Source organism: Nerophis lumbriciformis, linkage group LG17 (genome assembly GCF_033978685.3).
Source record: "Nerophis lumbriciformis linkage group LG17, RoL_Nlum_v2.1, whole genome shotgun sequence".
Lineage (NCBI taxonomy): Eukaryota > Metazoa > Chordata > Actinopteri > Syngnathiformes > Syngnathidae > Nerophis > Nerophis lumbriciformis.
The window spans coordinates 26,830,001-26,845,000 of NC_084564.2; the positions used below are offsets into that span (position 1 = coordinate 26,830,001).

A 15,000-nucleotide genomic window follows, 5' to 3' on the forward strand; every position below is an offset into this window, starting at 1 on the left:
TTGGGGTGACGATTCCTGTCAAAATTGATTTCTTGATTCAACACAATTCTTGATTTAAAGCCTTTCCCACAGTATATTATTGACATATCATTAAAATGATAATACATTTTTTCTTAAAACAGGTTACAGTTTACAAAAGCTTCGCCTGGCTGCTGCTGTATGACGTACATAGCACATAAAAACATATTTTTAAAAAGTGTATTTTTTATTATTTTTTATGTTTTTATTCTTTTTTTATCAAATTTTGAAAATTAACTGATTTAAAAATCGCTTTTCAGATGTGAATCAATTATTTTATTTCAATCAATCAAGCTTTATTTGTATAGCACTTTTCACACATAAAATGTAAAAGAAAGTGCTTTTTCTTTGAAAAAATATTAAAAACCATTGCCTCTCACCCACTTTACATAAAAAGAGTCAAAATCACCCACCCCGCACCCTAAACCCCCTTTTCTCTCTACCACATACATAATAAAAGTCATGTAAAAACATGTGGCTGATCATCGAGTGCACCAATGGCTGCATTATGAGGGGCCACGACCGCAGCGACCCTGGCACACAGGGAGGGATCATATATGTATATATTTGTAAATGCTCTGAAGTGGGAAAGGGGTAGGATTAAATAAGCTTTGCTTCTTCCTACTCCTTTTCGGACATGATGTAAAGTGAAATGATATGAAATTGTGATGTATTATACTATAAGTATGTTCATGTTCGAAATAAACTAAAAGAAAGAGAGTCCTCTCGATTTTTACCCATAATTTTGAATACCTTAAATACTTTTTTTTTTTTTTTTATTCTATTAATTTTATGAAATATTTTCAGAATTAAAATTGTACTTTTATAAGAATACGTCGGTAATGTAGTATTTGACCATTCAACCATTAAAAGTGTTACTTTATTATTGTATTTTTTTAAACAAACAATTCTGAGTCAATAGGGATTTTGGGTTCTCATCTTTTTTGCCATAATTTTATAACCTATTCTTTACACTCTTTTTCTGTAATATGTATTATTTAAATTTATTTGAAGTGAACTTTAAATAATATATTAGACACAAAATTAGGTAGACCTGCACAAGTTACACTCAGTTTTTAATGTAATCACGTTATGAACTGCTGCATAAATACAACATGATTTTGAGGGCATTTAATAGAATAAATAAATAAATGGGTTATACTTGTATAGCGCTTTTCTACCTTCAAGGTACTCAAAGTGCTTTGACATTATTTCCACATTCACTCATTCACACACTGATGGCGGGAGCTGCCATCAGGAGCAAGGGTGAAGTGTCTTGCCCAAGGACACAACGGACGTGACGAGGCTGGTAGAAGGTGGGGATTGAACCAGGAACCCTCCGGTTGCTGGCACGGCCACTCTCCCAACCCCGCCACACCGTCCCCAGAAGAGCTCTATCACACATTCTGCCACAGTAATAATCAAGACTGTGTAAATTGGCAATGTCAATCAAGTCTCAGCAATCTTCTCTTATTTATTAAAGTGCATTGTGCAAGTGTACCTATTATGGCGCCCACAGGTACAGTACGACGGATGACTGATTGCACACTGAATGATTACGGTCAAAGGACTCAGCGCTGAAGAAACAACTCTACACAGCATGGGTTAGAAAGCCCACAATGATGATGATGATGATGATGATGATAATGATGTTGAGCACTTTCAGGAGCATGTCACTGACCGCCAGTTACTCAGAAACAGGGTTGTCTTTCTGCTCGGAGGGAACGGCGAGGTAGTCGGCCCTGCGGGTACATTGGTAGAGAGCGAAAGGCCCCTTAATGAGACATTCCTACATTGTCGGAGGGTTTATCATCATCATGCACATTTGCCATCGACGCTGCACAGCATTCAAATGTGAGGAATGGCATTAAAGCATGACATTTGCTCGCCGAGCACACATTTTAATAGATCTCACCAAAGAGTAATGCGGCGCCCATAATGAGTAGCGTGCCTAATAGCTAACATTGGTAACCTTACAGAGTCCGCTTCTTATTAATTACTGAAGGCAGCAGTTTTAGTGGAACGGGACACTACTTTTTTGTTAAACACCCTATTCTCCCTCGTGCTTAAGTGACAAAAGGTGCAAAACTGCGTGGATTCTTTCTGCACGGCATTCTCCCCCTCGACTTTCAGTGGACCTTCATCCATGATACGCATTTTGGGTGGTACGACCCTTAAATGTGGGCGTTCCTTGCCAAATCTGGCCTTCCGTGTATTCTCCCATCAACTTTAGTACAAACCCCGTTTCCATATGAGTTGGGAAATTGTGTTAGATGTAAATATAAACGGAATACAATGATTTGCAAATCCTTTTCAACCCATATTCAATTGACTATGCTACAAAGACAACATATTTGATGTTCAAACTCAAACTTTTTTTTTTGTGCAAATAATAATTAACTTGTTATTGTGCCAAAGTAGTTGGGAAAGGGCATGTTCACCACTGTGTTACATCGCCTTTCCTTTTAACAACACTCAGTAAACGTTTGGGAACTGAGGAGACACATTTTTTAAGCTTCTCAGGTGGAATTATTTCCCATTCTTGCTTGATGTACAGCTTAAGTTGTTCAACAGTCCGGGGGTCTCCGTTGTGGTATTTTAGGCTTCATAATGTGCCACACATTTTCAATGGGAGACAGGTCTGGACTACAGGCAGGCCAGTCTAGTACCCGCACTCTTTTACTATGAAGCCACGTTCATGTAACACGTGGCTTGGCATTGTCTTGCTGAAATAAGCAGGGGCGTCCATGGTAACGTTGCTTTAATGGCAACATATGTTGCTCCAAAACCTGTATGTACCTTTCAGCATTAATGGCGCCTTCACAGATGTGTAAGTTACCCATGTCTTGGGCACTAATACACCCCCATACCATCACAGATGCTGGCTTTTCAACTTTGCGCCTATAACAATCCGGATGGTTCTTTTCCTCTTTGGTCCGGAGGACACGACGTCCAGTTTCCAAAAACAATTTGAAATGTGGACTCGTCAGACCACAGAACACGTTTCCACTTTGTATCAGTCCATCTCAGATGAGCTCAGGCCCAGCGAAGCCGACGGCGTTTCTGGGTGTTGTTGATACACGATTTTCGCCTTGCATAGGAGAGTTTTAACTTGCACTTACAGATGTAGCGACCAACTGTAGTTACTGACAGTGGGTTTCTGAAGTGTTCCTGAGCCCATGTGGTGATATCCTTTACACACTGATGTCGCTTGTTGATGCAGTACAGCCTGAGGGATCGAAGGTCACAGGCTTAGCTGCTTACGTGCAGTGATTTCTCCAGATTCTCTGGACTCTTTGATGATATTACGGACCGTAGATGGTGAAATCCCTAAATTCCTTGCAATAGCTGGTTGAGAAAGGTTTTTTCTTAAACTGTTCAACAATTTGCTCACGCATTTGTTGACAAAGTGGTGACCCTCGCCCCATCCTTGTTTGTGAATGACAGCATTTCATGGAATCTACTTTTATACTCAATCATGGCACCCACCTGTTCCCAATTTGCCTGTTCACCTGTGGGATGTTCCAAATAAGTGTTTGATGAGCATTCCTCAACTTTATCAGTATTTATTGCCACCTTTCCCTTGTGTTCATATTTCGCTGTATTTGTTGCATTTTTGTTGTGTTTCGCTTGATTGTAAATGTCTATCGAGAGGGAGAGTGACGTTCATACGTTGTCAATATTCAGTGTTTTATCGTTCATAGTTAATATTGTAAATCCCACATTCTTTGTTCCCATGTACATTCTTGTTCAGTAAAACAATTAAAAAATTCCATTCTGTTTAAGGCGGTCTGTCATAATGTTTTTAGCATTCAATCAGACATTTTTGTTAAGTTTTGTATTAGTGTTCCTACAAATCAGATATACCATCCCCAAGACACATCTTTTTCTCTAAATTTGGCCCTCCAAGTCAAAATAATTGCCCAGGCCTGCTCTAATTTAATGTGGGACCATAGAAAGTTGAAAAAAATAAGATAGTATGGGGACCTTTAACATATTAACCGGCAAGAAATCTGCGTTCAAAGAACTCCAGCTTATTATCAATCAATATTTACTTATATAGCCCTAAATCACAAGTGTCTCAAAGGGCTGCACAAGCCACAACAACATCCACGGCTCAGATCCCACATCAGGGCAAGAAAAAAACTCAACCCAATGGGATACAATGAGAAACCTTGGAGGGGACCGCAGATGTGGGGACCCCACCAATGGACGTTGAGCGGATCTAGCATAATATTGTGAGAGTCTAGTCCAGGGGTCGGCAACCTTTACCACTCAAAGAGCCATTTTGACCCGTTTCACAAATTAAAGAAAACAATGGGAGCCACAAAACTCTTTTGAAATTTAAAATGAAATAAACACTGCATACAAACTTTTTTTTTGCTTTGTGCTATGTATAAACCAGGGGTCTCAGACACGCGGCCCGCACCTTAATATGAACATTTAATGTTAGTGTGGCCCGCAAGTTTTATATGAATGGCGCTTGACAGCGTCATACTTGCCAACCCTCCCGATTTTTCCCGGGAGACTCCCGAATTTCGTGGCAACTATTCTCTCGTATGCCTGCTGATTTTCACCCAAACAACAATAATAAGGGCGTGCCGTGATGGCACTGCCTTTAGCGCCCTCTACAACTTGTACCAACAGCGTGCCAGCCCGGTTACATGTCATATGAGGCTTCTGCAAACACACATGAGTGACTGCAATGCATACTTGGTCAACAGCCATACAGGTCACACTGAGGGTGGCCGTATAAACAACTTTAACACTGTTACAAATATGCGCCACACTGTGAACCCACACCAAACAAGAATGACAAACACATTTCGGGAGAACATCCGCCCACCTCCGTGCGTCGGTTGAGGTGGGCGGGGTTGGTGGTAGCGGGGGTGTATAATGTAGCCCGGAAGAGTTAGTGCTGCAAGGGGTTCTGTGTATTTGTTCTGTTGTGTTTATGTTGTGTTACGGTGCGGATGTTCTCACGAAATGTGTTTGTCATTCTTGTTTGGTGTGGGTTCACAGTGTGGCGCATATTTGTAACAGTGTTAAAGTTGTTTATACGGCCACCCTCAGTGTGACCTGTATGGCTGTTGTATGCAAGTATGCGTGGCATTCACTTGTGTGTGTGAAAAGTCGTAGATATTATGTGATTGGGCCGGCACGCAGATAGTATGGTGAAAAAGCGAACGCGACGACAGGTTGTAGAGGATGCTAAAGGCAGTGCCATCAGGGCACGCCCTCAATATTGTTGTCCGGGTGAAAATCGGAGAATGTTTGCCCCGGGAGAGGCACTGAAATCCGGAAGTCTCCCGGAAAAATCGGGAGTGTCGGCAAGTATGCAGCTGAGCCGCATCAGAGTGATTAAAGAGCCGCATGCGGCTCCGGAGCCGCGGGTTGCAGACCCCTGGTCTAGTCCATTAGTGATTCCCAGAGCCCCAAAAAATATGCGGGCTATAGAGCGTTTTCTATTCGGGCTGCAGTACTCTGGAATGCCCTCCCGGTAACAGTTAGAGATGCTACCTCAGTAGACGCATTTAAGTCCCATCTTAAAACTCATTTGTATACGCTGGCCTTTAAATAGACCCCCCTTTTAGACCAGTTGATCTGCCGTTTCTTTTCTGCTCTGCACCACTCTCCTGCGTGGAGAGGTTATTAGGTGACCAAAGAAGACGCGCTAGCTGTTCAAAGTCGGGACCCAGGGTGGACCACTCATCTGTGCAACAATTGGGGACGTCTCTGCGCTGCTGATAGATGACCCCCTGCTGGCCCCACTATGGACTGGACTCTCACACTATAAACTAGATCTACTATGGACTGGACTCTCACACTATTAACTAGATCCACTATGGACTGCACTCTCACACTAATAACTAGATCCACTATGGACTGGACTCTCACACTATTAACTAGATCCACTATGGACTGGACTCTCACACTATTAACTAGATCCACTATGGACTGGACTCTCACACTATTAACTAGATCCACTATGGACTGGACTCTCACACTATAAACTAGATCTACTATGGACTGGACTCTCACACTATAAACTAGATCCACTATGGACTGCACTCTCACACTAATAACTAGATCCACTATGGACTGGACTCTCACACTATTAACTAGATCCACTATGGACTGGACTCTCACACTATTAACTAGATCCACTATGGACTGGACTCTCACACTATTAACTAGATCCACTACGGACTGGACTCTCACACTATTAACTAGATCCACTATGGACTGGACTCTCACACTATTAACTAGATCCACTATGGATCGGACTCTCACACTATTAACTAGATCCACTATGGACTGGACTCTCACACTATTAACTAGATCCACTATGGACTGGACTCTCACACTATTAACTAGTTACCACTATGGACTGGACTCTCACACTATTAACTAGATCCACTATGGACTGGACTCTCACACTATTAACTAGATCCACTATGGACTGGACTCTCACACTATTAACTAGATCCACTATGGACTGGACTCTCACACTATTAACTAGATCCACTATGGACTGGACTCTCACGCTAATAACTAGATCCACTATGGACCGGACTCTCACGCTATTAACTAGATCCACTATGGACCGGACTCTCACGCTATTAACTAGATCCACTATGGACCGGACTCCCACACTATTAACTAGATCCACTATGGACTGGATTCTCACACTATTAACTACATCCACTATGGACTGGACTCTCACACTATTAACTAGATCCACTATGGACTGGACTCTCACACTATTAACTAGATCCACTATGGACTTGACTCTCACACTATTAACTAGATCCACTATGGACTGCACTCTCACACTAATAACTAGATCCACTATGGAGTGGACTCTCACACTATTAACTAGATCCACTATGGACTGGACTCTCACACTATTAACTAGATCCACTATGGACTGGACTCTCACACTATTAACTAGATCCACTATGGACTGGACTCTCACACTATTAACTAGATCCACTATGGACTGGACTCTCACACTATTAACTAGATCCACTATGGATCGGACTCTCACACTATTAACTAGATCCACTATGGACTGGACTCTCACACTATTAACTAGATCCACTATGGACTGGACTCTCACACTATTAACTAGATCCACTATGGACTGGACTCTCACACTATTAACTAGATCCACTATGGACTGGACTCTCACACTATTAACTAGATCCACTATGGACTGGACTCTCACACTATTAACTAGATCCACTATGGACTGGACTCTCACACTATTAACTAGATCCACTATGGACCGGACTCTCACACTATTAACTAGATCCACTATGGACCGGACTCTCACACTATTAACTAGATCCACTATGGACCAGACTCTCACACTATTAACTAGATCCACTATGGACCGGACTCTCACACTATTAACTAGATCCACTATGGACTGGACTCTCACACTATTAACTAGATCCACTATGGACCGGACTCTCACGCTATTAACTAGATCCACTATGGACCGGACTCTCACGCTATTAACTAGATCCACTATGGACCGGACTCTCACGCTATTAACTAGATCCACTACGGACCGGACTCTCACACTATTAACTACATCCACTACGGACTGGACTCTCACACTATTAACTACATCCACTACGGACTGGACTCTCACACTATTAACTACATCCACTACGGACTGGACTCTCACACTATTAACTAGATCCACTATGGACTGGACTCTCACACTATTAACTACATCCACTATGGACTGGACTCTCACACTATTAACTAGATCCACTATGGACTGGACTCTCACACTATTAACTAGATCCACTATGGACTGGACTCTCACGCTATTAACTAGATCCACTATGGACCGGACTCTCACGCTATTAACTAGATCCACTATGGACCGGACTCTCACGCTATTAACTAGATCCACTATGGACCGGACTCTCACGCTATTAACTAGATCCACTATGGACCGGACTCCCACACTATTAACTAGATCCACTATGGACCGGACTCTCACACTATTAACTAGATCCACTATGGACCGGACTCTCACACTATTAACTAGATCAACTATGGACTGGACTCTCACACTATTAACTAGATCCACTATGGACCGGACTCTCACACTATTAACTAGATCCACTATGGACCGGACTCTCACACTATTAACTAGATCCACTATGGACCGGACTCTCACACTATTAACTAGATCCACTATGGACTGGACTCTCACACTATTAACTAGATCCACTATGGACCGGACTCTCACACTATTAACTAGATCCACTATGGATCGGACTCTCACACTATTAACTAGATCCACTATGGACTAGACTCTCACACTATTAACTAGATCCACTATGGACAGGACTCTCACGCTATTAACTATATCCACTATGGACTGGACTCTCACGCTATTAACTAGATCCACTATGGACTAGACTCTGACACTATTAACTAGATCCACTCAACGTCCATTGCACCGGTCGCCCAGGGGGCGGTCCCCTCCAAGGATTCTCATTGTATCCCATTGGGTTGAGTTTTTTTCTTGCCCTGTTGTGGGATCTGAGCAGAGGACGTCGTTGTGGCTTGTGCAGCCCTTTGAGACACTTGTGATTTAGGGCTATATAAATACACTTTGATTTGATGATTTGAGTTGATATTAGCTTTAGCACTTGTCGTTAACCTTTGGGCCTGGTCTTTTTTAAACAGTCTTTCCAGGTAAAAATCGTGAAACCATTTGTCTGTTCAACAAATAGCTCAAAATGACCCATCCGTGAGGTTAATGGAGCCAGCTGCTCAAAAGTCATCATTGTGAACCACCACTAGCGCCTTTAGCTACTAAGCTGTGCATCTAAACAAAACCTCTAAATATCGGCGCTGTGGCTTATATCCAATCTGCCTGACTAGCTGAGAGGCAAGGCAGCCACAGCCCATTAACTCTTTGAGCTGCAGGAACTGATGAAGTTTCCACCGTGCTAAACATTCGATCACTCTCTGCAAAGTACTATGTCATTTGTGCTTGGAAGAGCTGTAGTCAATAGATTCACCGCACCTTTGAACGTGGTTAGTTAGGAAATGAACAATACACAACAAAATTTGAAGGGAGCCTATGTTTTTTTTTTCCCCCTCTGCTTAATCCATTTCATATTTGTCGTCCTCCACAGAAACGCATTGTGCAGCAGATCGTTTTTGCTTTCCTGCAAAACGTCTGCCAGCAGCTTTAATTGTCCACAGGAAACACAAACACCGCAGCCTGTGTCTGTGCGGCGTTATTGTTCCGTGCGAGACATAAATTGCCTGTTTAAACTCGTCGGTCTGGACTGACTGGCGTCGTCAACACAATGGCGATCCGCTAGGGAGCTGACTACACAGGAGGCTTTTTGGGGGTCTTTGCCAGCACTGACAAGGTGACGCCAACACTACGGGCGTCTGAAGGGGCTCCAGCACGGGTGTTAGACGCAGGGGGAAAGCAAAGATTTATCCACAGCTGACAAAACGGCGTGAAGTGAAAAGACAGATTAGAGTTACAGGAGGGTCACAGACAAATGCCGTGTGGACTCAATTACTTCTCTGTCCATCTGTCTGACTCATTTTCGCCTCCGCTCCATCCTGCTCAATCTGGACTCTTTGATTGCCTGCGAGTTTCCTTACTTCCTCACTTGTACAAATGACTGATGTAATCAAACCGAAACTGAGGCAGCAATTCTGTAATAACAGTAAGTCACCGACGTGGGGGTACTGGCAATAGGATGTGCGGTTAACAATTACAGTGTGAGGGCCACTTACACAGCTGTTTGTCACTTATTTTGAACTTAAAGGCGATACAAATAATGACTTTGTTTGCATTGCAATCATTTTTTTTTGGAGCCTGAAGTCTTGAATATGGTCGCTAATAACTAGGGCTGTGAATCTTTGGGTGTCCCACGATTCGATTCAAGATCGATTCTTGGGGGTCACGATTCGATTCAAAATCGATTTTTTTTTCCAATTCAACACGATTCTCGATTCAAAAACAATTTTTCCCGATTCAAAACGATTCTCTATTCATTCAATACATAGGATTTCAGCAGGGTCTACCCCAGTCTGCTGACATGCAAGCAGAGTAGTAGCTTTTATAATTGTAAAGGACAATGTTTTATCAACTGATTGCAATAATGTAAATTTGTTTAAACTACTAAATGAACCAAAAATATGACTTATTTTATCTTTGTGGAAATATTGGACACAGTGTGTTGTCAAGTTTATGAGATGTGATGCAAGTGTAAGCCACTGTGACACTATTGTTCTTTTATTTTAATTTTTATAAATGTCTAATGATGTCAATGAGGGATTTTTAATCACTGCTATGTTGAAATTGTAACTAATATTGATACTGTTGTTGATAATATTCATTTTTGTTTCACTACTTTTGGTTTGTTCTGTGTCGTGTTTGTGTCTCCTCTCAATTGCTCTGTTTATTGCAGTTCTGAGTGTTGCTGGGTCGGGTTTGGTTTTGGAATTGGATTGCATTGTTATGGTATTGCTTTGTATTGTTTTGTTGGAAATGATTAATTAAAAAATTAAAAAATTAAAATTATAAAAAAATAAATAAATCTATTTTCTAAAAATGAGAATCGATTCTGAATCGCACAATGTAAGAATCGCGATTCAAATTTGAATATATTTTTTCCCACACCCCTACTAATAATCATAAGAAAGGCAGGGCAGTAGTATAATGGATGGGTATATTTCACATTTGAATCAATTGGGTACCAATTACTGCTAGTACTTGTGAGTCAATATCGGTAGACGACGGTACCAATTTGTGTGTGTTCAAATGTGTCAGTAAATGTTATATTGTTTAAACAATAACACTGAGCTGTGCTGTCAGGTTATTATCTTGTTTTATTACACTTTTGTCACCAAGTCACAAGTAGTACTTTATAATAACATAGTAACATTTGCATGCAGATGCAATTCCAAAACATTAGATGGCAGTATTGTATAGGCTGTGGTGTATTGCCTTAGCTAGGAAGTAGTCTTTGCCATTAAGCTGAATGTGCATGCCGGTCTTATCTTTTGTTGAGTCCTACAAAGTGTTTAAACTATTGTAATTTCCGGACCATAGGGCGCACCGGATTATAAAGCGCACTGCCAATGAATGGTCTATTTTTATCTTTTTTTCATATATAAAGGCGCACCGGATTATAGGGCGCATCAAAGAGGTCTTTTTTTTTTTTTTTCTCAACGTAAAACACTTCCTTGTGGTCTACATAACATGTAATGGAGGTTCTTTGGTGAAAATGTTGCATAGATGATGTTTTACAGATCATCTTCAAGCTGCTTTCTGACAGTCGCTTCCGGATGCGCCGTTTTGTGGGCGGTCATATTTACGTGGCTCACCTTCGACAGCGTCTTCTCCCCGTCATTTTTGTTGTAGCGGTGTAGCGTGCAAGGACGGGTGTGGATGAAGTGTCAAAAGATGGAGCTAACTGTTTTAATGACATTCAGACTTTACTTCAAGCAGCATCTCTTCATTCGGAAACAACAAGGAAATGTGTCCCGTGAAAAACCGTCCGACCGGAACTCTCTAATAACTAAAGTTCCTTGGGTGAATAATGTAAACTCACTACACCGGTATGTTTTAGCGCTTTCATGGCGAGTTTACTGACAGATATAAGTAAGAACTTTACACTACTTTATCTTAGAAATGGCAACAGCGGAGGATGAATGTCCCATAAAAAGAAGATAGAGAAAAAGAAGAAGCTTATCGACTACGTCATCGGCACGGACTACAAAGGCGGACGCGTGCAAATTTTCAAGATTTCTGCAGATCACAAATACAGATCAGCAGGTACCAAAAAGGTAAGAAAAGTTGCTTTTGCATAATATTGCGAAACAAAACGCCAGATAATGTATCTTACCTTACACACACACCATAATAATACTCCTATGTTGAAGCACAGTACAATCCATCAAATGGTGCAGCTTCATAGCTTACCAAAGTCGTACTAAAACATTCTGATATATTTTTGAGCGCCGTGTGTAATGTTCTATATTTTCAATGGAACATATAAAATGTTGGCATTGTTTACTTGTGCAGCCTACACGTATCTCTTATGTTTGACTGCCATCTACTTGTCACACTTATCATTACACCACGTACCAAATAAAAATAGCTTCGAGGTCGGTAAGCTACACCAAACGTATTCCTTACATTAGGCGCAACGGGTTATAATGTTATGTGCGCCTTATAGTCTGTAAAATACGGTAAGTAGTTTTTGTATCAAGCTTAGGGCCTAATTTACTAAGATCTAAAAACCTCGTGAGCAATCTATAAAATAGTGTGTACTATTCGTAGGCGTGTTGCATGTGATCTACTAAGACTGCGTGTGCAATTCAAAAGTGGTGCACACCGCTCTTTTAAAATGAGGATTTTGCGTGTACTATAAGGGGCATCACCATGGTGACACTCATTTACTGCACATTCATTTTATCAGGCTCCTTCCTATGGCGTTTCGCAATGTTGTCAAAAAAGGAGGATACATTCTCCACTTGTTATGGGCATTTTAAAAGCAGTCGTGCAGTGCATCTACGTTGATATCACTGTTTGTTTTACTGCTGAAGGTGCATGGGAGGAAGGTTTCACGACTGTGCTCAAAACGCAAAAATGCATACTCCAAAAAGCTTTTATCATAAATATATATATGTTAGTAATATATATTCTATGTCATCTAGCAGCTATGAAATTATAAAAGGATGTTGCTGAATAGACAATGTGTCCAATGTTTTTTAGTTCTAAAATATGTTAACGTAAAAGTAGGACGAAGGGTTCTCTGTCAATCTTGTGTCTTTGCAGCGTGAGCACTTCTTTTACAGCTGCGTGCGTAACTGGGTCAGTGTGCAGTTTCTTTTCAAATGTGCTAAATAAAATGCTAAATAGTGCTCCTAAAATGATAAGTGTTGATAAATCACATATTTGCGTGTTCTCCTCCTAGTATTGTGGGCATTTTGATGATCAGCATATACTTTGCATATTAATGAAGACAGACGCAAAATGGATTGCACGCCTTATTCTGCTTGCATAAGAGACACAATCCACTTTGCACACGTTTCTAGATCACCTTTGCGTGTGCTGTCAAGTTTGCACGTGTTTTAGTACGTTTGTACACGCTAACCTTTGCAACGTGCATCTGAGTTGTAGTTTTGATGACCAAATCTGGAAGTGTTGAAATCTGGAGGTGTTGAAATCCATCCATTTATCCATTTTCTACCGCTTGTCCCTTTTGGGATTGCGGGGGGTCGCTGGAGCCTATCTCAGCTGCATTCGGGCAAAAGGCGGGGTACACCCTGGACAAGTCGCCACCTCATCGCAGGGCCAACACAGATAGACAGACAACATTCACACTCACATTCACACACTAGGGCCAATTTAGTGTTGCCAATCAACATATCCCCAGGTGCATGTCTTTGGAGGTGGGAGGAAGCCGGAGTACCCGGAAGGAACCCACGCAAGCCACAGGGAGAACATGCAAACTCCACACAGAAAGATCCAGAGTCTGCGATTGAACTCAGGACTATTCAAGACCTTCGTATTGTGAGGCACATGAACTAACCCGAAATCACCATGGAAAATCGCTAATGCTACTGGTAGCATGTCTATGGCAAATCCAATGTTAATTAGCATCTAGCTTGCGCATTTGGAAAAGAGGAGCCTTACTATACTTTAGAGCACCTTCTTTCGTTCTTTGTTGGCATGGAAAACTGTCACGTCCAACAAAGGCGTTGTTTGATATTACGTGAATTGGTATGCAGTAGTACCGACGGACTTTGCACTATATCTACAAACCAGGGGTGTCCAAACTTTTTCCACCAAGGGCCGCACACTGAAAAATTAAAGCATGCAGGAGCCATTTTCATTTTTATTTTCAAAATCAGTACAATATTTATTGTACCCATTAGGTCTCCCCTCAATTTTGGTGAACGTTAAAGGTACTGGAGACCCAAACGGATTCCAGTCATTAAAGTGTTAAAAACAAGTCATATATACAGTCGCGATCAAACGTTTACATACACTTGTAAAGAACATAATGTCATGGCTGTCTTGGGTTTCCAATAATTTCTACATCTCTTATTTTTTGTGATGTGTGACCAGCCCCAACTGGGAGTGGAGGACGCAGTCATCTACCTGCTGAACCGAGCCCACACCCACCTAGATAAGCCTGCGAGCAGTGTGAGGGTCATGTTTTTTTACTTCTCCAGTGCTTTCGATACCATACGGCCTGGGCTACTGGGTGTGAAGTTGGATACGATGCAGGTGGAGGCCCCCTTGGTGTCCTGGGTTGTTGATTACCTGACTGACAGACCACAGTACGTGCCACTGCAGGACTGTGTGTCTGACAGGCTAGTCAGCAACACCGGGGCCCCGCAGGGCACAGTCCTCTCCCCCTTCCTCTTCACCATCTACACCACCGATTTCCACTATCACTCAGAGTCCTGCCACCTTCAGAAGTTTTCTGATGACTCTGCGATAGTGGGGTGTATTGAGGATGGTGATGATGAGGAATACAGGGCACTTTGTCACATGGTGTGGAAAGAACCACCTCCAGCTTAATGTGACGAAGACCAAAGAGCTGGTTCTGGACTTGGGAAGGAGGAGGAGTACTCCGGCGACACCTGTTTCCATTAGGGGGTTCGACGTGGACATGGTTGAGGATTATAAATACCTTGGAGTACACATGGACAACAAGCTGAATGGGTCAAAACACGCTGAGGCACTCTACAAGAAGGGACAGAGCCGCCTCTACTTCCTCAGGATGCTAGGATCCTTCAACGTCTGTACAAAGATGTTGAAGATGTTCTACGAGTCGGTGGTGGCGGGCACCTTCTTGTATGCCGTGGCCTGCTGGGGCAGCGGGCTGAGAGTGAGGGACGCAAACAGACCTGACAAGTTGGTAAAGAAGGCCAGTAACGTGGTGGGAGTGGAGCTCGACT

The 15,000-nt window shown here is 42.1% G+C and overlaps 1 protein-coding gene across 5 annotated transcripts in view; it reads right to left on the bottom strand.

The window, feature by feature from the left end:
* scn3b (sodium channel, voltage-gated, type III, beta) overlaps nucleotides 1-15,000 on the bottom strand; it is a 62,171-nt gene that overhangs the window by 1,063 nt on the left and 46,108 nt on the right. For 3 of the 5 annotated variants that reach the window (XM_061972989.1, XM_061972985.1, XM_061972986.2), the window contains exon 6: nucleotides 1,700-1,760. The exons of 1 other annotated variant lie outside the window; for it this stretch is intronic. In XM_061972989.1, coding sequence (XP_061828973.1) covers nucleotides 1,706-1,760 — 55 coding nt within the window. In that variant the 3' untranslated portion in view covers nucleotides 1,700-1,705. Of the gene's footprint in view, nucleotides 1-1,590; nucleotides 1,610-1,699; nucleotides 1,761-15,000 lie in introns of those variants that run through there. One more of the 5 variants, XM_061972987.1, reaches the window with a different exon arrangement.